Source organism: Anneissia japonica, unplaced genomic scaffold, assembly GCF_011630105.1.
Source record: "Anneissia japonica isolate Jap-2015-1 unplaced genomic scaffold, ASM1163010v1 scaffold11151_len745516_cov174, whole genome shotgun sequence".
NCBI lineage: Eukaryota > Metazoa > Echinodermata > Crinoidea > Comatulida > Comatulidae > Anneissia > Anneissia japonica.
Genome location: NW_022744950.1, coordinates 419385 through 447139, shown reverse-complemented (window position 1 = coordinate 447139; position 27755 = coordinate 419385). Strand labels below are relative to the sequence as shown.

Sequence of the window (27755 nt, the reverse complement as noted above, 5' to 3'; positions counted from 1 at the left end):
TAATAATAATAGTAATAATAATAATAATGATGATGATGATAATAATATGTTAAACTTATATTTAGTGCTTTATGCCAACAAGGCCTCTAAATGCACTTCACATTATTACCCCTGTTCATATTTGTCCTTTTGTATGTTTTCACATGGACTCAAATCCAAAATAAAAGCTGATTGATTGATTGAATTAGAAACAGTCACATGCAGAATGTGCGGTAAAACTGAATAAGTTGATAAATTATCAACATAGAAATGCTTTCATTTTATTCACGGTAATGTCTTCAAAATTCTTCCTGCCTAGTTCATAAGCAGATTTTATGAGTATTTTTATTAAAGTTAAAAGCAGGTGAGAGTACTCAACTCATTCTATTTAGAGATGGACTCGGGTCATCCACTACATATCAGTTATCACATACAACAAATATTATAACTTCTCGCTGATAGGGATTTTTCTATCAGCCTGATGGCACTTCCATTATACAGATTCCGATCTGTTATTGGAGTGAGATTAGAATGATTAACATGAGAAGACTCAGACTTAAATCACCTGACATAAAAGTACACGAAATATAGGGCCTCTTATAATATCTAAATGTAGTACAAAAACAATTTCATTTCATTTATTTGACGTTAAAGTTTGCAAAAACAACAAGAAACAAGCATTATAGAACATGAGACAAGAACACTGCATATACATGAACTAAATTACTACTGGTGTAGGGGTGGGGGGTGGGGTGTGGGCTTTTTTTTATGTTAAACAAATTTTAGAGACCTACTTTTTTTTTATATTAAACACATTTTTGAGACCTGCTAATTAATAATTTCAAAGTTAAAATAAAAGATATTCTATTGAAACATGAGATTTTTTAAATTTCACATTTTAAATATTAAGAATTCTGGTGTAAGCAATTAACAATTATGGGTTAACAATTGTTTAAAAAAAAAAAAAAGTTATATTTTTATTAGAATATGTTAAATCAGTGCTCAAATATGAAAGTGTTGAAAATTCTGATATTTTACAGAAATTATCCTAATTATCAACTCTTTCATATTCGTACAGAGAGTTGATAATACAGGTCTCCCTCCAATTAAAGACCACTTTTGGGACTGGAGTTACCATGTTCTTTAGCAGCTGTGGTCTCAAGAATCATAAAGATAAAGACATTTGTTAATTTGGCGCCACAAAACAGTGGTTTTTAATTGGAGTAGTTTTTAATTTTAGGGAGACCTGTATTCTAATCACCAGAAAAAGCATTCAACCGTCATTCAAAATGTTGAAAATTCTGATATTTGATAGAAAGTATCTTAATTATCAAATCTTTCATATTTGTTAAAGAGTGGATAATATTTGAAAGAAAAATCATTTTTGAATTTTCAGTGGGAAATACATTTTCTATGAATATGATTTCAACTTTTACTTGTCTAGTCTTATTTGAACCGAGTAATTCCTTTTAAAAGTTGAAGTTCCATTATTGATGTGGGTCTGGTGTAAATTTGGTGTAGAGTATAATTGCCTGAAAGCTGCCTCTAGGTCAAACAGACCATACACTACATACTGTTTGCACTGTACCTCTTAACATAGATATTTTAGTCCTGCTGTAAAGAGTGAGTGTTTACTTTTAGGCCCAATAAAAAAATTGTTAGCTTATCACCCTATATAGGCTGGAAAAGTTATGAGGGAGGGAGGCTCTTTGTTGTTTATTTTACTAAAGCCAAATATCACCCTTGGGTTGTTTGCTGGTGCAATGATGTTCAAAGTAGTAATAGACATGATTGACTTAATACAAATAATATCAAGTAACTATCCTACTCGCGTGAATAAGCGCCCCGTTTGAGTAGCGTCTCTCCTAACGTGAAAATTGTGTTAAGCGCCCCCATCAATATCGAACTGCGGAGTGGATTCACATTTTCTTCTTATGTCAGTTTCAAAATTAGGATATTTCTCCTTGACGATGAGAGCTCCCTGTACAACGTTACTCTTTCATATTCGTACAGAGAGTTGATAATACAGGTCTCCCTCCAATTAAAGACCACTTTTGGGACTGGAGTTACCATGTTCTTTAGCAGCTGTGGTCTCAAGAATCATAAAGATAAAGACATTTGTTAATTTGGCGCCACAAAACAATGGTCTTTAATTGGAAGTGGGTTTTAATTGGAGTAGTTTTTAATTTTAGGGAGACCTGTATTCTAATCACCAGAAAAAGCATTCAACCGTCATTCAAATGTTGAAAATTCTGATATTTGATAGAAAGTATCTTAATTATCAAATCTTTCATATTTGTTAAAGAGTGGATAATATTTGAAAGAAAAATCATTTTTGAATTTTCAGTGGGAAATACATTTTCTATGAATATGATTTCAACTTTTACTTGTCTAGTCTTATTTGAACCGAGTAATTCCTTTTAAAAGTTGAAGTTCCATTATTGATATGGGTCTGGTGTAAATTTAGTGTAGAGTATAATTGCCTGAAAGCTGCCTCTAGGTCAAACAGACCATACACTACATACTGTTTGCACTGTACCTCTTAACATAGATATTTTAGGCCTGCTGTAAAGAGTGAGTGTTTACTTTTAGGCCCAATAAAAAAATTGTTAGCTTATCACCCTATATAGGCTGGAAAAGTTATGAGGGAGGGAGGCTCTTTGTTGTTTATTTTACTAAAGCCAAATATCACCCTTGGGTTGTTTGCTGGTGCAATGATGCCACCGACGAGGGGTCAGATTTCCCAGACGAGAGCAAAGTGGGTGTGGTTGAGTGCCGTTTCAAAGGCTTGAAAAGTGCTCAAGGGGGCTAAGCCCCCAAAAATTTTGAGAGTTCAGGGGCTTATTTAATCGATTTAATATTAGAAAATAAATATAATTATTTTTTCCTCCCAGACGAATCACGATTTTTCTCCCTGACCGGGGACCAGCTCTCCCAGACAGGAGGCCCTAGCCCCCCCCCCCCCATGCTTGCGCCACCCCTGATTTCAAAGTCTAAAAGATTTGATGTATAAATCAGTAAAAAACAGACAATTATCTCTGAAATTTTTAAAAGATTAATTGACTAATATTATAATTTAAGTTTAAAGAACTGTCATTTGGTATTGCAGTATTATGGTCTTTAGGTATCATTCACTTAGACAAAAATTTCATTTTCAGTTTAAAAATAGACCCTATCTTAATGCCGAGTAATATGAATTTAGAAAATCAAAAAGAATTTTCATCCAAATGCTGGACAAGAATTCAGCACAATTACTTCTAGAAATAAGAAATATGCAGTAAGAAAAATTGCAATAACATACTGTACTGTACTGTATTCATTCATTCTTTAATGTTGGTAGGTCCTATGTGTAAAAGCCCCATTTGAATGTTATTGAACTTTGAACTTTACCTTGAAAAAAGAGTAAAGAAACTGTCTCCTGATTCACACATCACTTGCTCCCAACCTAGCGTAGCAACATAAGATTCCTCTTCAAGAAATTGGTTAAAGATCATAAATTTTGATGTTTTTTTCTCGCTTTGCAGATGGCTCTCCTTAACTTTCTTCGCACCGACTTACGCACGTATGGCATTCCCATGCTTTGATGAGCCAGACATGAAAGCCAATTTCACGCTTACTATGGAGCACAGCAGCTCCCTCATTGCAATTTCTAATATGCCGATGTTGTCGGTTAAGGAGGCAGGAACGGGATGGTCTGTTACACACTTTCAAATGAGTGTGCCTATGTCTACATATCTCCTCTGTTATGTCGTTTGTGATTTTGCTAAAAAGGAAAAACTTACAAAAAATGATGTGTTGGTAAGTGCATTGAAGTGCATAGGATAGGAATCTTAATACTGTAGAATTGAATCTGTGTGACAGTAAATTTCTATGTAATGAAAATATTTTAAGGGTCTATTAAGTGAAATTGAATTAATATCATCATTAAACTGAAATCAGTGGCGAATCCAGGAATTCGAAATAGATGGGGGCCCAAGGGAGGATTTTTACTGATGGGGAGAAGGGTTTGTAGCACCGCAGCACCTGGTTGGGGCTGAGGTAAGAAAATTTATGATTATGGCACCTCTAGATGGCCGGAAATGGCACTCTCAAATTTGAATGTAATTTTTATAATTTTGAAAAATGTAGGGGGACCCAGGCCAGCTGGCCACTGCCTGCCCTTGAATCCACCACTGGAAATTGTTTACTATGAACTATTCTACTAAATTATCATGTCTGATGCCATATTTATGTGTTGAAGAAACTCCTCCTTCTCTTTAAGCTACGAGTATGGGCAAGACCAGATGCTATTGATTCGGTTGACTACGCTTTGGAAAAAGGAGCTGATATTTTGGATTTTTATGATGAATATTTTGGCACAAAATTCCCACTTCCTAAGATGGGTGAGTAAACACACAACTATATACAGTATATAACAACTTTTATTTAAAAAACTATAGTTCAACATATGTTGTTGTTGCCTGTGTTGTTATGTCATCTAAAGCTGGGCACTCACTGCATCCAACAATCGTCGGCCGACGTGATTTTACGGTGAACGCCACACTTCAACATGAGCGCAGCGAATCGTTTCTAATGACAATCCGTTCAGACTGCCACCAACAATCAGCAGACGGCGTTGCGTCGCCAAGCGCTCACAGGGAGCGGAGTTGGATTCATCAGCCAACGGTCGGACGACCGTCATACGCTGCAGTGAACTGGCCGACGGTCGTACGGCCGTCATGCAATGTAGTGATTGCCCAGCTTAAGGTACTGTACTGTAATATTATTCCAAAACACATTTTTATTGTAACTCTGGCTGTAAAGTGGATTTTCTTTTGGTAGTAGTTGTAAGTAGTAGGACTTCTTACCAGCATTCCCTGATAGCATATTTACTCAACAATTACAACAGTATGCTAAGATAGAGTAACAATGCCTATTGCTGATACCCTTTGGAAGGCTGTGATGTCGGTAAACATATAGTTCAAGCCTAAAATACATAGCCACTAGAACTTTTGGGACTTTACTATTCCAACTAATCTGCTAAACTCTAAATAATTATTTCTGCTCTGCATGAATTTGTCTCCATCAAAATGCTCTGATTTCCTATCATTTCATCTCTTTCAAACATGATCATCTTTCCTCTTTCCAAATACAACCCTTTTATCTTTTTTAAATTATAGTGATGAAGCCTATTAGGAAAATCGATCTGTATGAAAAGGATTTAAAGTAATGATTGGAATATATACAAAAAAGTATATTTTGAAATTTCATTTTGATGAAATACAAAAACTGTTCAAAGCATCAAATGGTCTGATTTTGGTGGAAAATAAATGTCAGTGAGAGGAGGGTATATTTTAAATGTTAATATTGAAACTTAAATTGATCAATTATATGAGGATGCGAACTGAATCCCAGTTCCGATGAAAACTTATTGGTTATTTTTATTACCTTAACCTAATTAATGTAACTAATTTGCTGCCATGGCCGGTGTGTCTCCCCGCCTCCTTCAGCCTACGCCCATGGAGAATGACGTGCAAAGAGTCACAACATCAAATTGGTCATCAATAATACATAGAAGATAAAACAAATAGACCTACAAAAAAAATGTCTGACTAAAATCATGTTACAAAATGAACTCCATGTCAAAGGTTGATTTTATTCTCTTTTATCTGTAAAAATATATAACTACTGAACAGTCATACCAAAGACAATTACTTTGGTAATCTTGATTTGGAGTAGGCTATACTCTCAACCACACCCATCAGTGGTTATATAATTTGGGTTTGGTTAATTTTTTTTTAAATCATTTTGTAAAAAGTAAATTGGAGTGTTGAATTGAAAATTATAAAATACTAAACAAAAATTTAAGTTATAAAAACTATCATGATAAAATATCAAAAGATTCAATTTTATTCACAAATATCACCCTCAAATATGGAAAAATATATCAATAATAATAATTATAATAATAATAATCATAAAATAATAATAATAATAATAGTATATTACAAATACAGCACTTAATGCCAACAAGGCCTCTAAGCTCTTCGCATTATTACCCCCGGTCTTTGAATATGGAACACATACTCAGCTTCCTGGGGAGAATCACATAATGTTGCAGCCCCAATTCAGCACATTTTGTGTTTGAGCCTACCAGGTACTCTCTTGTTCTCCTGGGTGGAGAGAGACAACCATAGGTAAAGCACTTTGCCTATGGACAAAAACAAAATCTCAGTGAAGGATCGAACCATTGATCTCAAGGTTGAGAAGCAGAAACGCAACAGCTGCGCCAAACCGCTCCTACAATGAATTCACAAAACCCTTTTCTAACAAATTAAGAGTTCAAAAGTGGAACCATTTTTATGCATTGTTTGCTTTCCCACGCAGTGTTGGATATGGTTGGGTCATAACACATGCTGCTACCACCCCCTCATTGCCTGTCACTGCCAATTTAGAATTCTTATTCTGATTACCAATTAGAAAACCACCAAAGAGAGGCGCTCCCAGATTTTATTTTGATTGACAATCTGATTCTCTCTTGGGAAAGATAAATCGGACACTTTAATAGCCTGCTCTGCTTCCCCAGCAGTAAATAATAAACAGCATTTGTAATGCTACTACGGTTAATATGTATTTCATGTTCAGTGGTGCAACAAAGACAAGTGAATTCCCTGACTAACACTTCTTCAGGCCCTAGTACTATGATAGTTGTGGACTGCATAGGGCCTTGTTGTGGAACTCCATCGTTTCTGACATTTTCAAGGGCATATTTTGGTATTTTTTGACATGTTTTGCTTATTTAATATTATGGAGACCCACTCTACAAATTAAGGACCTCATTCAGCCAATCTGAGACCCATGGTTCTGACAAAATATTATGCTGCTTAATATTTCAGGCCCAGTGGCGTATCTAGTCTTGAAATGGGGAGTGGGGGGGAGGGTAGTGTGGGGGGGGGGGGGGGGGCTGATGGGGCACAAAGGTGAACAAGGGGGAACCAATGATTAGGTGAGGGGCACTAGCTCGCAAAATAAGGTGATTTCAGTTCAGTATTCTTAACATACTTGAGCATGATTTGTGGGGTTGGGTGACTGGGAGAAGTGAATATTTTTGGGGGACGTGCACATCTCCTGGCTACGCAACTGCCGGGGCCTTTAAGGTTTAAGGCCCTATCAGGTTTATTAACTCAACATAGGCAGTATATCAAGACTGTTATCCTTATGAAGTGGATTAATTGAGAACTCCTTAGAATTCTCAATTCAAGTACTGGTTGTAACTGCTGCACTTCAGATGCATATGTCTGAGATTTAAAAATCTTGGCAAACATTCATTTATGTCACTCTAATTTGAAAATCTCATTCATTGAAGTCGTTCTTGATTGGGTAACCATTTGAAAGCCTGCCTAGACATCATTAACATCCATCTTTCTTGTAAGAAATCAGCTGGCTGATGAGAATTGGAAAATATAAATAGGAATTAATAACTACTGTACCACCATATTATAGGCCCAACCAGTGGCATGTGTAAGGAGAAGTGAGGGGTGAACACACAGAAAACATAATTGATCCCCAGGCTGAACAAGCTCAATAACAACATGCAAATAATGCTGAAAAGAATACTCTTATGTATTGTAGTTAAAAATCACCTTATTCTCCTAGCTAGGAGCTCTCCACTTGCTCATCCAGCAACCCCTCCACATTAGTCCCTTACTATATTGGTAGATACATGTGGACACAATAGATACGCTACCATTCTAGTCTTTAATGAAGATTAAGTAGACGCTATGAAACGTTCTTCTTATGGCCCAAAACTTCATGCATATACCATAATAGTATATCTAAAGTATTCTTGTAAGATACTGTGCTAGAGTATAGAGTAACAACCCTGGTCTTATCTTCACCCCTGCTTTCCTTTTTGGTCGCCCTTTTTATCTTGAAATTTTAATCAAAGTATGCTTAAAAAATAAATAAATAAATAAAAAAAATACAAGGTCAGGATGACTAAAACATGACATGATGAGTTACTATCTATAAGTTGACAATAAAGCAACTTCAGACACACATCATACAACAATGTCAAGGCCTCTGTTGTTTTATTATCTTTTTTTAAAATTAAAACTTTGGTTTTTAATATTAAACATCTGTGTAGTAAATGGACATTTTCCTATGAAAGAAAGTTGAATAAATAATAAACCTAATACCTCAATCTAAAAGATTAAAAGTCAACTAGTATTGTAAGTCCTCCCATCCCATAAATATGTGATTGATGATATAGGATAAACAAATTAAGTAATAAAACATACTATACATCATCTGGCATTAACAGATCACTACTTGATCCTTCTCAACCAGCTATAAAAAGTTAGAAAAAAATCGCTTTAACTTAATTTGAAGTGAATTATTAGACTGATAGAAGGTATTTCCCTAATATGGTACGTCCAGGCCATCATGATTTTATTTATAACAAAGTCTTCCAAAACAAAACTTGTAATACATCAAAATAACTACAGTGACTAAGTAAAATGTTGATCCCATAATACATTGCAAATATATCACAATGCTAAATTTTCTTGATATTGTCCTGTATGTTAGTTTAGTCCACACTGGATTTTTTAATGCCATATTGTGCTAGCAACATTTAATATGTAGAAGCCGTTGGCACAATGATTGTGGCTTGTTAATTCAAACTCGAGTTCGGGGTTGGAAAACCTTGCAGTGCAAGTCGCTTGTGTCCTTGTTTAGTTAGTTATTTGTATTTTCTCTCTTTACTGAAGAGTATAGCATATGCTGGGAAGGTAGACAAACTTGTTATATGGGAAGGAGTGGTGAACCGTCTCCTTCCCCTCCCCATAGCCTTGTATCTCTCCTAAATGCCCACGAGATAGACACTAACATGTAACCTTAGGCCAAATAAAAAAATTATTAGTTTCTTATCCCCTTGCCCATCCATTTTCTCAGCCATGACATCACATCATGACCATATATTGGCACATGATGACTATATATGGGCATACAACAGATTTTGTCAAAGAAAATTTGATATATAACATATTAAAACACCTGCAGTGATGGTGCTCATAATGCAGTACTGGTGCCCATTTAAATATAAATATATAAAATTTAATAACACCTGCAGTATCGGTGCCCACAATGCAATAGCAGTGCCCATTTAAGGATTAATATATAAAATATAACAACACCTGCAGTAATGGTGCTCATAATGCAGTACTGGTGCCCATTTAAATATAAATATATAAAATATAATAACACCTGCAGTAGCGGTGCCCACAATGCAATAGCAGTGCCCATTTAATGATTAATATATAAAATATAACGTCAACACCTGCAGAAATGGTGCCCATAATGCAGTAGTGGTGCCCATTTAAATATTAATATATAAAATATAATAACACCTGCAGTAGTGGTGCCCACAATGCAATAGCAGTGCCCATTTAAGAATTAATATATAAAATATAACAACACCTGCAGTAGTGGTGCCTACAATGCAATAGCGGTTGCCCATTTAAGAATTAATATATAAAATATAACAACACCTGCAGTAGTGGTGCCCACAATGCAATAGCAGTGCCCATTTAATAATTAATATATAAAATATAACAACACCTGCAGTAGCGGTGCCCTACAGGGCTTTAACTAGTTATTATTACTAGAATTTGTTTTTTTTTTAATCTATGGTATTGATTTGATGTATTTCAAGTAAACTACTGTTTTTTTCAAAGGTCAAGCTGTGTCATTGTTTTTTTTTTTTTTTTTTTCTTATGAAAATTAATTATGTTGTAATGAAGATTTGATAAGAGCTCTTTTTAATCATCAGTAATGCTGGCTTTGACAGGATTTCAGATTGGAATTGTCATTTAATAAGATGCACCTCGTACTCAGCTATGTATTGATTAATTGCTTAAGTTCAGCAACATCATGTAAACTTGCCTTTCACTTGATTTTATTTTTTTTAGACATGATTGCCATCCCAGATTTTGCGGCGGGGGCCATGGAGAACTGGGGCTTAATCACGTACAGAGAGACCGCCCTTCTGTATCTGCCTGGCGTATCATCTGCAAGCAGTCAGCAACGTGTCTGTGCTGTTGTTTCACATGAACTTGCCCATCAGGTAATTTTCTTAAAAAGAGTATTTTATGTCTCTTTCTGTTGGATAGGAAACTATTTTTCAATTTTCTATTGATATTTTTCAAACAAGGTCAAGGGGTCACTCAAGGTAAGGGGTTAAAATAGTTGAAAAAAACTGGTTGACAAAAAATTAAAAAATTTGTAAGATGAAGGGGAAATTTGAAAACAATATTAGCTGGCAAAACTATATTAAGCAATTTGAATAGTTGCGTATAATACACTAGTGGAAATTTATTATACAAAGTTTAGATTAATGCATGAAAAAAATCCTACAATGCAATTCAGATATTGAATTTAATATCTCAACACTTGAACTTTACTGCTTTCCATTGAAATATTAAATTAAATTTATTTATTCAGTTTATACTCATCTCATCTACATGTAAAGTGTAAATATATTTTAGTCAAAGATATCTAATCAGTTTGTGTATCTTCAGCTCTGTCTAGACTGTCAAATTTTATTTGACAAAACATGTGTTATGCCTAAATATGGTCATGATGATATCCCATCATGACCATATATAGGCACATCATGACTATAGGTGGGCATACAACATGTTTTGTCAGGTGGAAGCAGGACATTGTTTTACTTTATTGACAGATAAATAATCAAATAGAATGTACAGTAACTGGATTTAAATTACTCAAAAATGTTAAAAAAAGTAAGAAGAGCAATGGAATGAAAGTAATGAAATTCTAGATGTCAGTTGTGATTACTTGTTGATTACAAAGAGCCGATTGAAAGAGAGTTCATTAATAATTAAAGAAGAGTGATATGTTGCTGAGAGTTTCTTGAAAGCTAATTGGAAAGAATGGGCTGTGTGTCTCATGTTGGTGAACTCATCCTTACCGCAAAAAATAATATTATAGCTCCTCCGGTGTAAGCCCACTCACTATATTATGTTTGATTTCATGTACCAGCATTTTCCCAGGCAATAGCCCAGCATTAATGAAAAGTAGTAGCTCAGTATACTTTTACAAGTACTTTCAGAAAAAATTAAAAGGTAGGATTTGAATCTGCCATGCAATGTTGAACATCTGTTTGAAAAACAAATACCAAATTTTTTCTGTGGAATGTGATTCTTTGAATGTAAGCCATACATTTGTTCATAAAGCAAAGAAACTATTTCTTTGCACTATGATTTGTTCTACAGTACTCTTGTATATAATGTGTGTTAATAATTAAATGCATAGTGCATGCTAATTCGAAACTTTCTTTATACCTTTTTGCGAACTAATTTTTTTAAAGATTGTCAGAGGAGGCCGGGAAAACAATTTATTTTCTTATTTAGCAAGAACATCCAAATGAAGGAGAAACTAAAAATGAAATTTTATTCTTGAATGTAAACAGTGTAGTAATGTGATGGTTAAATTCTTTAAATTTTTATAATTAGAAAGAAATATAGATATCTTATTTTTGGAGATTTCAAGGCAGCGGTGGGTGTAATAAAAGTAAAGAAAAACTTTTATTTTTTTCTGAAATTTCCCCATGTTTTTTGTGGCGATGGGTGCACTAATTGACCAAAAATAAAATTTTATTTTAATTGAACTTGGCAGGCGGAGGGTTAACTAAACAAAGTATGAAAATTAGTCTTGAATAAATAAATTCATCTTTTGGTCAATTTGCTATATTTTCTTAGATAAACTTTTTTATAATTTTTTGGCATCTGTTGCTTTGTGCTGTTTTGATGATTGTTGTTTTTAATCAACTTCCTCTCTCCTCCCTGTTCATTGGTTGTTACATGTGGCAGTTGAAAAAAAATACTTCAACGAATAACTAGGCCTCAGGCAATATTTATTTTTAAGGCAAAAAGTACTTTAACATAATTTCAAATTCTGGCAAATGAAAATAAAAGTACACTACAACCCTCTTGTCCCCTCTCAAACTTGTTATCAATTAAAAGCAGGTGTTCATTTTGGAAAGCAAAGGTTTCAAATTTAGTGTTGCAATATAAGGCATGACGTGATTAGTGTAACACTAGTGTTGAGACAATTCATAATTCTGATTGTATTTTATTATATGGATTGGGTTAGGATAATAACATCTAATTAGAATTAATTTGTGTAAACAATAGGTACTGCTTTTTTTTTTATCCCTTTACACAAATGCAACTTAAGTTCATAACATACCCAGAGTCAAATAGATGTACAGATATCAAGACAATCCCTATCACATTGCTACCAATTAGACATTAATTAATAACCTCCCCAGCACACCCGCCTTCCGACATCTAATTCTCCATTTGGACATTCAGAAAATTATCAAAGTTCAGGATATACAAATGTAGGGCAAAGCACTCTTTATCTTAAATAAACTAATTTATCTCCTATAAATAATTCCTGATAATTTATCTCCATGTATTGAAAATGGTTTTATTAGGTTTAACACACCTGTTTTGTTTCCTGAGCCAAACTCATTAACACTATTACTGAATGACATTTTAACCAGCGCTTTTGTTGAAAGTGACCTACTGCGGTGCATCTCAGACTCCCTACTCTTTGGCTTGTCTCTGTGTATTGATAATGATCGTATTAGGATTTTCACAGATGTTCCTAAGCAAAACTCATTAACGTTAATTACTGTATGAAATGTTAACTAGCTTCTTCTGTGGAAGCAGTCTCTGATAGAAAACATAAATTTTTACATTATCATTGATAATTAATGATTTTCAAAGGGACACAAAATTATATTGGACATTTCATAGTACATTTCTCTTTATCGTAAATTTTTTTATGTCTCCTTTGACAGCAAAATATTCGGAAAAATATTGACCTTAATTAAAGCCATGTGCCAATGCCACTCTAGGTTGAATGTGATGAATCAATTTTTGAGATGATGCATTCAGACTTAGCAGTGTTGCGTTATCAAATTCTTACGCAGAGTCGAAGTGGATTCGTCACCAGATGGTTGGCCAACACAATGTGTCCTTTTTTTTTTTCTCGCTGTTTCTAAGGATTTGGCAAATGAGATACACTAAATTCGGTGAGATTTGCGCTGTATACACAGGACGGTGGCAGTCACCATCGATGAAGTTCCCAGATGGGGTTTGCTGGCTGCCTCCTTCAATAAGTTGTTGTAAATGTGGGGGAGTCTGTGGATTCCTTCGTCATGATTCATTTCTAGATTTTCTCTGATCTGATTTTGATCGATTGCACTGATTTTTTGTTCATGCCATGTTTGCTCTTTAGCTAGAATTTTGACATTATTCCAATCTGGGATATGGTAGAGTTTTGCCATGTGATCGGTTATTGCAGAGGAGTAGATAAGTTTGGAGGTGGAGTTACTGGCAGCTCTTGTTCTCACACCTGTGCAATGGGCATCCACATTTGTTTTATGTTCTTTGATTCTGGGGCCTAGTGGTCTTGAAGTCGCGCCTATATACACAGAAGGGCAATTGCTGCAGCCGATTTTGTATACTGTACTGCACTTGCGTAATGTTATAATGGTGTGAATAGGAAAATTCCTGGCATCTATAGGAATTAACCAAAGATCCTGATATTGGAAGACAGGCAACATTCCATCAAGAAATTTTCACTCATCATCTGTATTTTTAGCTTATTTGATAACATATTTCTCATAGGATTAAGCTATATTAATTCAAGATTAAGTAGGATTTGGAGCTAAGCCCACCCAGTATACTGTGTTGCTTTAGCAGGAAGTCAATCAGAAAAGTCATTTAATTTGTAATTATACGATTTTGCAATAAGTGGTGACAAACCAATCAAGTAAATCAAAAATAAGAACTCTAACTTCTATCATTAGTAATCAGATCTTGTCAGAAGAACACTGTCATATTCTTTTCCATGCTATTCGCAATCTTGTGCTGATCTGATTCAGAGGACACCAGTTAAGAATCACTGATCTAGTAATTTTGTTATTGTATTGGAATAAGCAGCATTTTTCCTTTCTTCTTTGCCTTTGTTTTTCACTTCAATTCAAAGTCACAGTTATTGAGTTCTTGTTTAACAAGAACAAATATTATAGGCCATATTCTACTGGTCGTTCTTCATTAAACCACACCTGCCTGCACAGTGATAAAATAGATCCTACTTAACAAAGACAACTAGACGAATAGAAAACTGGTAAATACTTTATAAAATAAAATGGCTGTGTAGTTGCCACAATAGACACTGCGTAACCATGGTTGCTTCAGCTTGTGGCAGTATGGGTTTTTTGTAAAAAAAATGTTTTCATGCAGTTTTAGAATTCTGTTAGCCTACAATTATTTTTTTTTCCAAAAAAAAACTACGCTGTCTGAGTTGGCCTTTAGATAGATGTAATCTTCCTAACCAGCTGATTTTCAACATTCTTTTTGGTATTCCAAACCTTCAATGCTTCCAGCTTTTTATATCTTTTTTTTCAATGAAATCTATTTTTCAAGATCATTTACTATATAGTACTAAATATTAAAAATTTTGACTAACTTTTCAATTTGAGTTTTAGTTTCATAGTCTGAATATTTTTGCCTGTTTAATGTTTACAAATCTACATTTATATAATCTTTATCACCTCTTGCATCTGACGATAGTTTTACTTCCTAAATACTTATTAAAGTTACGAAATTAGTAATTTATATCCTGTTTTAATTACTCTGCCCCTTTGTGTTTGCTTTATCACTGTCACTTGTGTATGGGACACTTAAAAGTAGAGGTTTTGATAGAGGGAGTGTGGGGGTGGAAACCTCAGTGGCAATTAACAGTTGTGTTTTTAATCAAGAGCTTACTAATTGCTCACATGGTATTGATATGGAGAGAGAAGCATTGGAGTGGAGTTGAATAGCGTAGTGGTTAAGATGCTTGACTTCTAATCTCAGGGTCCTGGGTTCAATTCCTGTGACAGTAGGACTTTTTCTCACAACTAAAACAACTCCACTCTTTATGAGGCTTAGGGCCCCTGAATATCAGCCGACCTTCTAGGATACGCTCTATAAATATGGTTAAAACAAAAAAAAAACAAAAACAAAAAAAATGCTGGCTAATGTGGTACAGAAGAACGGGTGAGTGCAGTGGTGGTGGTGCTGGTTAATGGTATCAATAATATACATAAAAGATTAAAAGATAAAATTTCCTTTTTATGTACAATTCCAAATATTTAAAAAAAAAATGGAAATTTTAGAGGAAAAACATTCAGAAGGGAAGGAGGTCTACAGTGCAGTTGCTATTGGAAAAAAGCTTTTTTGAAAATTACAAAGAATGGTATATACATCATATACAATATAATTGAATACTGAGTCGTGTTTGATTTTAAAAGTTCATGCATGTTGTTTTACTCGTGTAACTAATGCTTTATATATATTTTTTGACTTTTAGTGGTTTGGAAACCTGGTGACCCTTAAGTGGTGGGATGATACGTGGTTGAATGAAGGTTTTGCCAGCTTTGTAGAATACATAGGTGTTGAAGAAGTGGAACCAACTTGGCAAATGGTGAGAACTACGCTGCTCTACTGCCTGAGCTAATATTTTTCCAGGGTTTAGAGATGACCACTTGTTGTGTTGGGCTTTAGCCCCATGTCATCTCTAGTCACGCCCCTGGTCAATATGTATTTATATATATCGTGACGAATTTTTAATAAAATAAATAAATACTCCTAAAACTTGTGTATTTTTTAGCTTTCAGTGAAACAATTATGGTAATGGGAATAGAAATTGTGCCTAGCACAATTAAAAATCATCTCAAAGACCGAATATTTATTTTAATATATAGCATTGAATTGTTATCATTATCATTTTTATTATTGTTATTACAATTTATTATTGTTGGTTTTATTGTTAATTTTGATATTTTATTTTTGTTTTTTGTTTTTTTTTATATATTGTTAATATTATTAATTGTTAATATTATTAATTATTATCATTATTATTGTTATTATTATCATTATTATTGATTGTCAGCAAGATCAATTCCTTGAGAATGATATTCATCCAGTGTTCAAAGTGGATGCATTGGAGACATCAAGGCCAATCTCAATTGAAGTTAGGACTCCAGCAGAAATCAATCAAATGTTTGATGCAATATCCTACAATAAGGTGAATATAGAACAGATAAAGAAAGATGATGTTGAATGATGATGATGATGATGCAAATTCTACAGTAGGAAAAATATGGAACAGATGGTAATTATGATAAATGATGATAATGTTGATGTTGATAGTGATGATAATGATGATGTTTATAGTGATGATGATGATAGTGTTGGTAGTGATGGTGTTAGTTAGTCAGTACAGTATTGACCAATCATCTTGTTTCGAAAGAGGATGGCTATTAACTTAAATGATGGTGAAGGTAATGACTATGGTGACAGTTATGATGATGGTGGACAAGAAGGGAGTATAATATAAGAATGATAATTGGAAATATATTTAAGCAAATGACTTACCATTACTTTCGTTTGTTTCTTTTATAGGGATCATCAGTAATTCGAATGTGCCAATTTTTCTTGGGTGAAGATACATTTCGGAAAGGATTGAAGGTAGTTTTCTCGACAGTATTAATTGCCGGTTTTGTGATACTTGATTAACAGAATAATGAGTGAACACCCCTTAGAAATAATGGAACTGCCTATATTATGTATCCCTTACTAAAAACCAAATCTTCTGTTTTGTCTTATTTTGTTGCTGATATTACTAATATTGTTTAGAGATTTTATTTACATTTTTTTTGCACTTCTAATTGAGAATTGTGCCTTTGTTTCAATTTTTTCCAATAGAGAGACAAACGCTATCGTTATTTCAGATTTGAGCATTTAGACATTTTAATCATTACATGGACAACAGACTCTATGATTAAAGGAGCTTGGCTACTAATCCAGTGGTACTGGTTTCAAACCGGTGATTAAAGAATCCTGTTACCGTGACATGAATTGTTCCAGGACCATGGCATTGCATGCCAAGCACCTTAACCACTAATCTATTCAACTCAACTATTGGGGGCTAATGGTTGATGGGCTTGTCTGTGCTAGCTCCCATCTGCCTTAAATGTTGTATATTAGGTCGTGGGTGTGAATTTTATTGTAAGGCATTGAAACTGAATAAAAGGAAAAGAACTCCACTCCATTAATTGGCAAAAAAATATTCTCTCATTCTAATTGAACGCCAATATTAACTTAGATACATTATGCAAAGTACACAGTTCATATATTGAATTAAATATACGCTTTTAGATTAACGCAAGCAGTTTATCTTTAACCGATTGCTATGGATTTAATCTTCATGTAAACAAACGCTATAAACACATGATTATATCCTGGATTATATTGAATATATGTCTCATTTCATTATGAGTTGTGTTGATTTGTCTGGCAGAACTATTTATCAGATTTTGCATACAGTAATGCTGTGAATGACGACCTATGGATTTACCTTACTGCAGTAAGTCAACATGTTCCTTTAAATCTCAAAAATAAGTAAAAGATATTAATTTTTATCCTAATGAAATTTTTTAATAAAATTTTCTGATATCTACTTTTGGTTACTGGCAGGATGGTAGTGAATGGTAATAATGATTGTTTTTTGGAGAACAAACACTCACATTTTGTGGTTTCCAATGCAATAATCATATTTGAATAATTCTGAATTAACTTTCATTATCTGAGTTTTTTACATGAAAGAGTTTGATACAGATGTTGATTTTTTTTTTGTGAACATTTTAGAAAGCTTATTTTAGAGTATTTATCCAATCTTTTAAATGGTTTTAAAATAAATTCAAATTGTCATAAGTAAACTTGAATTATAATTGTTCACATATACAGCATAAATTATCACAAATTAATGTAACAATGTTATAAAGAGAAACTTAAGAATTATTTATAAATAAATTTAGATTTATATAGAATATATTGTCAAAATATAAATTTAAAATATTAATATTTATAATTATAATGTAACATATAGTGACATAAATTAACTCAAATTATCTGGAATTAATAAATTTAGATTTATATAGAATATATTGTCAAAATATAAATTTAAAATATTAATATTTATAATTATAATGTAACATATAGTGACATAAATTAACTCAAATTATCTGGAATTAATATATATTATCATAAATTTACAGGCTGCAAAGGAAGATGGTAAAGACATTGATGTGAAAAAGATCATGGAAACGTGGATCCTTCAGATGGGATTTCCAAGCGTAAACATCACAAGATCTTACAATGATGACACGTTCACCGCAAGTCAAAGACACTTTCTTATCGACCCCGTTGCTAACTTTACAACACATTATCCAGATCTAGGGTAAAGATATTGCTTCTCATTAATTGTTATGTATTTTTAAGTTTGTTTACTTTCATTATTTATTTGTATGTTTACTTATTTTATTTGTTTATGTATATTCCGATTGTGAACAAGTTACCCAAAATTTGTATTACTTATCACCTATTATTTTTTTTTTTCTATTTTAATAATAAACATATGACTAAACAAATCGTCTTTCTTAACACTTTTCCAGATATGTGTGGTGGGTTCCACTGACGTATACAACTAGTACTCAGATGCAATTTGTTAATCCCAATCAGGTATGGATGGATCCTTCTGTATCAACAGGTATGTATTTTATTTTAAAACTTTATATTGCATATTGCAACTACCTATTCTATACTATTTTGGTGGATCATGAGTAACTAGTTAATCCCTCAGATATTTTGTATTCTTAGCTCTTCAAGCTGGTTTGATATGATACAACTTGTAGCCTTACTTAAATCTATGTAAGTTTGCTGACTGTTAGAAATGTGTCTATGTGTGAGAATGTAAGAAGACTGGATTAATTAATGAATAGAAATTAGTCTACTATTGCATTGCATGGTATTCGCTTTCATGTAGTTATGCAGAGTTAGACTCAACTAAGGAGCTAGCTGTGTAAACTTGCCTTAAGGTTATTGTAATGTAACACCCAAGACAACGGAATTCTGTGATTTTTATGATGTAATTTGAAACGATACATTACAAATGGATTCCATTTTTCATCCACACTGCACTAATTTACAATATGTATCACATAATAAGGCTTTGTTTTATGGACTGACTGAACAATAATTATGTAAAAGTCAATTCCAAACATAATATTAATACTTGATTTCTGCTTCTTGATCGAAGTTTTCAGCTGTGAATTTTGGAGTGGGGCTATTCAAAAGTTGTTATTTAGATGATTATCATTCAAGCGTACATAAAATCCACTTCTGGCGATTATAAATCTGTGTCCAGTATCAAATAAGTCTATCTTAATGAAGCTGAACCGGCCCTACATTACAATTCTTCCATTGTTTGATTCTTAATGGTAGCCAACTGCATATTTAGGCGATAATTTAATGCATTCGATCTTCGTTTAAAATCATCTTTAAGAAGTGTAATCCCGACCATTGTTGAAAGCTGCCGATTGGGCAATCCAACATGGAAATAATTAAATACATTAATAACAATGTCAGTCATTGGAACAACATGATACTCCACAGCATACGGATGTCCATTCGCATTATTGCAAACTTCAAAGTTATTGGAGTAGATTACTTTTTCGGTTATTTAAAAAAATGAACGTTTTATAATATAAGATCCATGGTAGATGCAGCTTAAGACAGATTATGTATGATCTTAACATGTTTCCGGCTCTTGGATGAATTTTAAAAAAATTATTGATTAGATAATTCATCATGCACTTTATCTATAGTCCACTATATGTACTTTAACCAACCTCGACATTCATTTTAAAAATATTTTTTGTAGAAAAGATTTTTTTAAAAGTTATTCTGTTTGTATGTATTGCTGTGAATCCTGAGTGACAGTTATTCAAAAACATTGCATTTATGGATCTGTGGTGACCCTAACTGGTTTTCAATAAATGATAAGTGATATAAGTGTGGCTAGCCTGTAACCAGGATACCGTAAATCCGGTATCCTGGTTACTTGCTTGATTTCGAGAAGAAGCCCAGTGGGCTTGATCTTGAGAAGCCCATCTCAAAATGAAACTCCCTCTTTGGTTTGAAAAATTAGGTTCGAAAAGAAGCCTATCTCGGGAAAAAAAAACCCATGGGCTTCTTTTAAAAATAGCATGGGCTTCTGTTCAAAATAGTACAAATACATACACTGTACATGGAATTCAAAAAACAAAATAAATTAAAAACAAGCTTGGTTTATACAGTAGTTTAGGTGATTTAATGCCAGTTAATGCACTCCATGATACAGATTGATCTTACGGTGGTCTTATTTATTGTTTTATAGTAAAAATTCCCAAATTTACAGCATTCATTTTGAAAAGGAGCCCCCCCCCCCTCTTTACTTTGCAAAGTAGCCCCGAAATGAAGCCCATCTCAAAAAAGAAGCCCATCCAAAGTTCGAGAAAAAAATAAAATGAAGCCAATGGCTTCAGTTAGAGGTTTTTACGGTATTTGAAGGGGCATTTTCAGAGGTTGAATAGGGCGCATAGCCACCCTGGTGGTATTCAGCAACAGAGCTCTATTGGAGTCAGGAGGCAGACCCTCTCTGTCATGTAAATGACAGATTTTTCTCATCATTTTGATGGTTTTAATTATATTTCAGAAACTGTAAAATTAAGTGGCACAGGTGCTGATGACTGGCTTCTAGTGAATGTGGATCATCATAATTATTACCGTGTAAACTATGATGAGAAGAATTGGGCATTACTGAGCGACCAACTGACTGTTAATCATACAGTAAGTGAAGATTATATTTTTGAAAAAGTGAATAAGCACTTAAGCTGGGCACTCATTTTTTCATTATTTTTAAATTTAAAAATACAGATTTGTTGTGTTCTCCACAGAATCGTGTCGGTTGACGATGGCCGGGCGCAGTGTATGCTCGGCTTAAGCAAGCGTTTATTCAAAGGCACTTATTTGGATTATTTACAATATTATTATTGCTGCAGTTGTTATTCTTGTATGTTGTTATTTTTTTAAATATATTTTTATTATTAACACAACCAAGTACTGATAGTGGTATCATTTCGTTTCTTGGTAGATTCTGCCCCAGAGTAGTCGGTCAGCAGTGATCAATGATGCATTCAATCTAGCGAGAGCAGGAGAGGTCAGCCAAGTGTCAGCTCTGGACCTTACCAAATACCTAACCACAGAGACAGACTATATCCCATGGCGGACAGTTAGCGATGTCATGGGTTATATAGACTTGATGCTTTGTCGGTCTAAGGCCTACGGTGATTTCAAGGTAATTATATTATATTTATATTCTTCCCAGCTAACAGTAAGTTGGCTAGGGTATGAACAAATCTTATAAAGTGTTGTCTTATTATAGCCAGCGTTATCACGTAGATGGGTAAATTATTTCAGTCCGACAATATTTACATGCGATGTCCTTATCGAAATAGATTTATATTTTTTATTCTTCATGATGATGATGTTTATCATATCCATATATGGGCATGATGATATCATTATCATACCCATATATGGAAAAGTACAGGTATTTGTCACACTAAAGTTGGATAGAGCTTCATGATGTCAGTGTTTCATGAGGATGATCCACTCAGCTAAGCTGATCACTATGGTCCACCAGCTGTAAAGTTCCATATTCAACTGTATTTTTATTAGGTTTTCGGAGAAAACTTTTTTTTCCATAGCCTTGAGAAAGTTTTATTGTGCTTGTGTTTGAACCCCCAACTATTTTGATAGGGCTACAAAATTCTTTCAGGCCTACATGAAGAAGCAAGTGACCCCATTCTATGATTATGTTGGTTGGAATGCAACTGGGCTGCCACATGTTGCACAGTAAGCTATTCAATTTTTTCTTGAAATTTTCAGGGGGTCTCATGTCTCCAGCAAACTAAGACAGCCTCCTGCACCCCCGCAAGCAAGCAAGAATCTCCCTGAAAATATTAACCAATCTCACGCAAAGTCAATATTTTTCACAATGATGGGTATCACCATTCCCACAGCAAGATACAATTAAACGTGAAATGCTCATTTAAACTGATTTTCTGGAAGTGACTTCAACTTAGGACCGCTGAATTTTAATAGCTTGTTTACAATGATCCTTAATAACAAAAGAACACACTATATACATAAACCTTCATGTCACCTGCTTTCAAGATGAATATAAAGTGAGTTGAAAAATATGTTTATAACATTGTCCTGTTGGATTTGTATTTAAAAACCCTTGCCTGCTTAAAGGCTGTATGTGTGTCAAAAATGAAAACTTACTAATTAAAAAGTTTCAATATTTCAATTGAACACAGTTATGTTTATCACATCAAATTGTACAGATTCGAGTTTGTGATTACTGTATAAGATAAAACCTTTTTATGAGCTACATATTTTTTATTTCATATTTTTTTATATAAATATGATAAATAAATCTGATTATTTTTGCAGATTAAGCCAGGTTACTGCATTAAGTCTTGCTTGTGGCTATGGCAACACGGACTGCACTAACAATGCTATAGACCTGTATGCCCAATGGATGATGAATCCCTCCAATAATTTGTAAGCATTTTCACTTTTGTTTGTCAACAACATATAAATGTATTTATATCGCACCACCTAAATTGTATTAAGAAAAATAATTTTTGTATTGTATTGTTGAAATTTTATTTTTATCATTATGAACATAATATCGTTGAGATTTTTAAAGTGTTAGAGTGCAGTTTCTGGGCACTTTGAGGTCCATACTCTCAAAATGTTCTCACCTCAGCCCCAACAATGATAGTGGGGCTGAGGTGATGTGATCACCAAATCCTGCATCCGCCCCACTATTGTTAAGTATAATCAAATTCTAGTGAAGGTAAATATATATACCTAATGAGGATGTTATACTATACCTAATTTAATATTTGATTTAATCTGATTTTATGAAATATTTATAAAATGTTCTGAAGGGAAAATCCACGCCGGGATCATTCGGCCTCATAGGTCAACTGATATATCAACCGGACTATACCCTGAGACTTTGGTTCGAATCCTGATGGGCAGTACTTTTTCTCAATTAACCACCATTATAATAATGATAAATCTTTGTTCTTCTTGATAGAATACCAGCTAACTTGAAGTACATAGTTTACTGCATTGCAATCGCTGCCGGCGACCAGGAGGAGTGGTACTTTGCTTGGAATCAGTTCCAAACCTCGTTGGTATCATCGGAACGATCAACATTGCTCTCAGCATTAGCATGCAGTCAAGAGCCGTGGATTCTTAACACGTAAAATATCTCATTGCTATAGATTGCTGAAGCTCTATCTGTCCACACTTTAAATTTGATGTGACAAATTTGTGTGATGTGTCCATATATGGGCATGATGATGTCATTTTACACCCAAATATGGGCATATCACAATTATTTGTCACATAAAATTTGATAGGGTGGACAAAGCTTTAGAAGTACCTTAAGTCAAACAAGAATGTTTATGAGAGCAATGGGAAAAATATTGTCATGTGTTGAAAGATTTACCGTTCCATTCAACAAGGGGAGCTGAATTGAATGAAACATGAAAATATTCTTTCCATTGGGCGAATAAAAAACATTCATTATGTTTTATAACACACCTAAAATAGATTTTTGTCATTTGATATTTTATTCAAAAAATGCACCTTTTTTCTGAATGGAGATTCTTGTCATTTAGTATTTTATGAAAAAATTTACCCTTTGTCTAAATGGAACAATCCCACGGTCTTTTAACTAATCAAAAGATTGTATTAGGTTGAAGTCGTATTGTTTCCTAGGCACCTTGCAATGGGCAAAAACGGATGGAAATAAAATGCACAGATGAAAATAAACTTCCATGATGAGTGACGAAATGGGGTGAATAACCATGTGATACGAAATCAACCAATCAAATGACAGGGATCTATTTAGGTGTGTTATGATTATTTATGCTGGGTATGCCTACAGATAATGTTCGAAGTCAATCTTACGAGACTTCCGGGGTCTTTAGCACAAGTAGCAGGAACAATTCTCTCGGCCAACTGCTCATCTAAATTGTTTGTGTTTTTTTTTTTCCCCATTTTTTTAGGTATCTGAATTATTGTTTGGACTCTGACAAGATACGCTCGCAAGATGTAGTGTCTGTGATGTCGTCTGTGGCGGGAAACACGATAGGAAGCTCGTTAGCGTGGGACTTCTTCCAAGCTAATTGGGTCTTCTTTAGAGAAACGTATGTTAATTGACAGTATTGACAGTATGTCATGTATTTTGCCAACATTTTAAACATTGTAAGAAGGATATTATGATAGAGACTGGTTTCAACATCTAGCTTGGTGGTTAGGTTGCATGCCATTTAAGAAAAAAAATTAAAATGAACAAAAGTGATAATGATAATAAATTAATAATAAAAAAAATAATAAATAATAAATAAAAATAAATTGTAGACAAATTAAAGAAGTACCAATCATGCCAAAATTCAATACATTTTTTTAAAATTAATATTAATAATTAATTAATTAATTATACATAAATTATGGTAGGTATGTGTTATATTACATCTTTTAATGAGATATGTGCAAAAATAAAGTAATAAATTAATTAATTAATAAAAAAATAAATTATAGACTAATTAAAGAAGTACCAATCATGCCAAAATTTAATACAATTTTTTATTAATATTAATAATTAATTAATAAATTATACATAAATTATGGTAGGTATAGACTAATTAAAGAAGTACCATATCATGCTAAATTTCAATACAAATTTTTAATTAATATTAATTAATTATACACAGATTATGGCAGGTAAGTTTTATATTACATCTTTTAATGAGATATGCGCAAAAATAAAATAATAAATAAATTAATTAATAAAAAAGTAAATTATAGACTAATTAAAGAAGTACCATATCATGCTAAATTTCAATACAAATTTTTAATTAATATTGATTAATTAATTATACATAAATTATGGTAGGTATGTGTTATATTACATCTTTTAATGAGATATGTGCAAAAATAAAGTAATAAATAAATAAATCAATAAAAAAGTAAAATATAGACTAATTAAAGAAGTACCATATCATGCTAAATTTCAATACAAATTTTTAATTAATATTGATTAATTAATTATACACAGATTATAGTAGGTAAGTTTTATATTACATCTTTTAATGAGATATGTAAGTAAGATGGGCCTATGACTGTGTAAGGTAATTCCTTCGTAAAAAGGGAATTTTAGCAAGCACGACTCCATTAGCATGCAGAATGATTCAGGTACAATATGGCTGACGTGCAAGATTAACTGAGGTTAGAGGCCGAAGAATCAACGACAAAACCCCCAAAATATGTCTCCACTTGTCCAACTGCCAGTCTTAACTGATACATTTAGTCCTTAACATGGAGATGGTTTTTTATTGTTCTGATGAACCCCTTTTTCAAATCTCTTTCTAATAAACCAAACCACTCATGCGCTGCATCGAGCCATAATCAAACCATCAAAATATTAATGATAAAAAATAATCTCTTGATTCCAAAAAAGCACTTCACAGACTCTTGGCTGGACGCCCAGGTTCCCCTTCGCCTCTGCCTCTCATAGGAAGCCCCCTCCCTTAAGGAATCCTGGTCACGAGTCTGAAATTAATGATTATTTTACGTTTGCTACACTCAAATATTAGAAACAGATTCTATTATTTCAAACTTGGATGCCTCTACGTCTAACGGACACTAAATATCTTATCTGTTTTTCTTCGAGACTTATGTTGCTCAAAAATATGTTGGAGTTCAACAAAGTCTGGCCAGTCCAGTTTGACACGCCTAATTTCATCAATTTCGTCATCACTTTTAATCGGTCAATAGATTCTTCCACTTCTGCTTGATGTTACACCTGGGTTGACAATTAAGCGATATCACTTATATGCCAGTCAAATGTGTCTTGTTTCCGTAGATTAATGCATTAGTAAATGAGTCACGGATTGACGATTTCCCTTATAAATTGGACTTGGCTGAAAATATTTAGATTTCAAATAAAATTAATTATTTGAATAGTTCCATCTCCTCTCACGTTTGAGAAGGCGACCTTCAAATTCTTATTTATATTCGCATTATTTAGCCTGTCTCTTATACACATCTAGATGTGTATAAGAGACAGCATATAACCCCCATTTTACGTGAACTTCATTGGTTACAAATTGATGCCAGAATTCAATATAAAATCCTTTTACTGACTTATAAGTCACTGACTCTCAATCAACCCGCATACATTAATCAACTTCTTCCCGAATATGTGCCTGGCCGTTCCCTACGTTCATCTGATCTCAATTTAATTTCTGTCCCTTGCACCAACACTAAGACCTTCGGACACAGATCATTTTCATTTGCTGCAGCCACACTCTGGAACGCACTACCACTTCACATTAAAAAATCAGCATCAATTCCTTTATTTAAAAAATCACTCAAAACTTATTCCAACAATAACATGAAGCACCACTGATAATTACTTCGGTTTTTTAAATGGCGCTATATAAGTTCTTACTTTATTATTATTATTATTATAACTTTGGTCCCTGGTTGAATTCCATCTGGGCTCAAATGTCTGTCTTTCAGATAAAACATTTAAGCCATTGGTCCCATGTGCAATTGCCCATGTGTATGTTAAAGAATGCAGCACACTTTTCAGAGAAGAGTACCCAATTCACCACCAGAAGGCCCTTATTGGAAATTATTTTCAATACAGAATACATCCAAATCCAGCAACATCCCATTTAGATTATAGCACGGTAACACAGCATATTTAAAAAATAAATGTGGTGTGGGATTCTGACTAAACTTGTGATGATCTTTTATTCTTAGCTTGAAGAGTTCATGGCAGCGAATCCGGACCAAGGAACAGCAGCTAATGCGTTTTTAAAGTCAGTGGCACAGACCAAAGCCAATATACGTTGGATGAGCAGTTACCTGGAGGAAGTTTATGATTGGCTCCAGACAGCTTAATGTTAAAAATAATTTTTATTTCGCATTTTTAATAAATACCTTTTTATGTGAATAATCATGATATATGTACAGTTGTATTGAAATTTTAAATATTAAACTCTAATTATGTGTAATGTTTTATAGATATATATGAAAATCATAGTTTTTGTACAAAATATAGATTGTGGTAAATTAGCTGTGTAATGTTTTAATTTTGTGTAAATAAAAGAAATATATTATATAATTAAATATTAAATAATTAATGAACTATTAATTGCTAGCCGATTTGTAGCAGAATATATCGGTTAATAATTGAGTAAGGAGATCAATACCTTGGCTGTTTATATCTATATTAATAGTTATGATTTTTGCTCCATATACCATGAAAAACTTTATCTTTTATTTCTCAACAATATTTTGTTGTACCTGCAACCTTTCTCAACGTGTAGTGATCATGCCACTATACCTTAAGAAAGGTTGCATGTGCTACCGAAATATTTGTGAGAAATAACAGACATGTTTTGTTATATGTCAACTTGGTATTTCATTTGTTTACCTATGCTGTTCAACTATATAATTCGGAACATACATGACGTGCACCCATCACCATTATAAATGTGATAATATGTATGTAATATAGTATATATATTATTAATTTAAACTCCCAACTCCCAGTGGCTTAAGGCATCTGCATAGATAGCAGTTAAGGCAACTTTTTTTACACTCACAGATTCCTCTTCTTTATCGTTTAAAATTTATTTAGTTTTAAAATTTATTTTCAGAAGACATTTAGAG

At 33.3% G+C, this 27755-nt stretch overlaps 1 protein-coding gene across 1 annotated transcript in view; it reads left to right on the top strand.

The window, feature by feature from the left end:
* The window catches only part of LOC117119756 (aminopeptidase N-like), a 36820-nt gene extending 12366 nt beyond the window's left edge, over positions 1-24454 (top strand). Inside the window, exons 4-18 of the mRNA XM_033264627.1 lie at positions 3504-3777; positions 4241-4361; positions 9930-10084; positions 15412-15525; positions 15994-16128; positions 16506-16571; positions 17404-17469; positions 18161-18342; positions 18557-18651; positions 20638-20771; positions 21076-21279; positions 21763-21839; positions 22443-22553; positions 23098-23265; positions 24077-24454. Of these exons, the coding sequence (XP_033120518.1) occupies positions 3504-3777; positions 4241-4361; positions 9930-10084; positions 15412-15525; positions 15994-16128; positions 16506-16571; positions 17404-17469; positions 18161-18342; positions 18557-18651; positions 20638-20771; positions 21076-21279; positions 21763-21839; positions 22443-22553; positions 23098-23265; positions 24077-24230 (2056 nt within the window). The 3' untranslated portion in view covers positions 24231-24454. The remainder of the gene's footprint in view (positions 1-3503; positions 3778-4240; positions 4362-9929; positions 10085-15411; positions 15526-15993; positions 16129-16505; positions 16572-17403; positions 17470-18160; positions 18343-18556; positions 18652-20637; positions 20772-21075; positions 21280-21762; positions 21840-22442; positions 22554-23097; positions 23266-24076) is intronic.
* The last annotated feature ends 3301 nt before the right edge of the window (positions 24455-27755 follow it).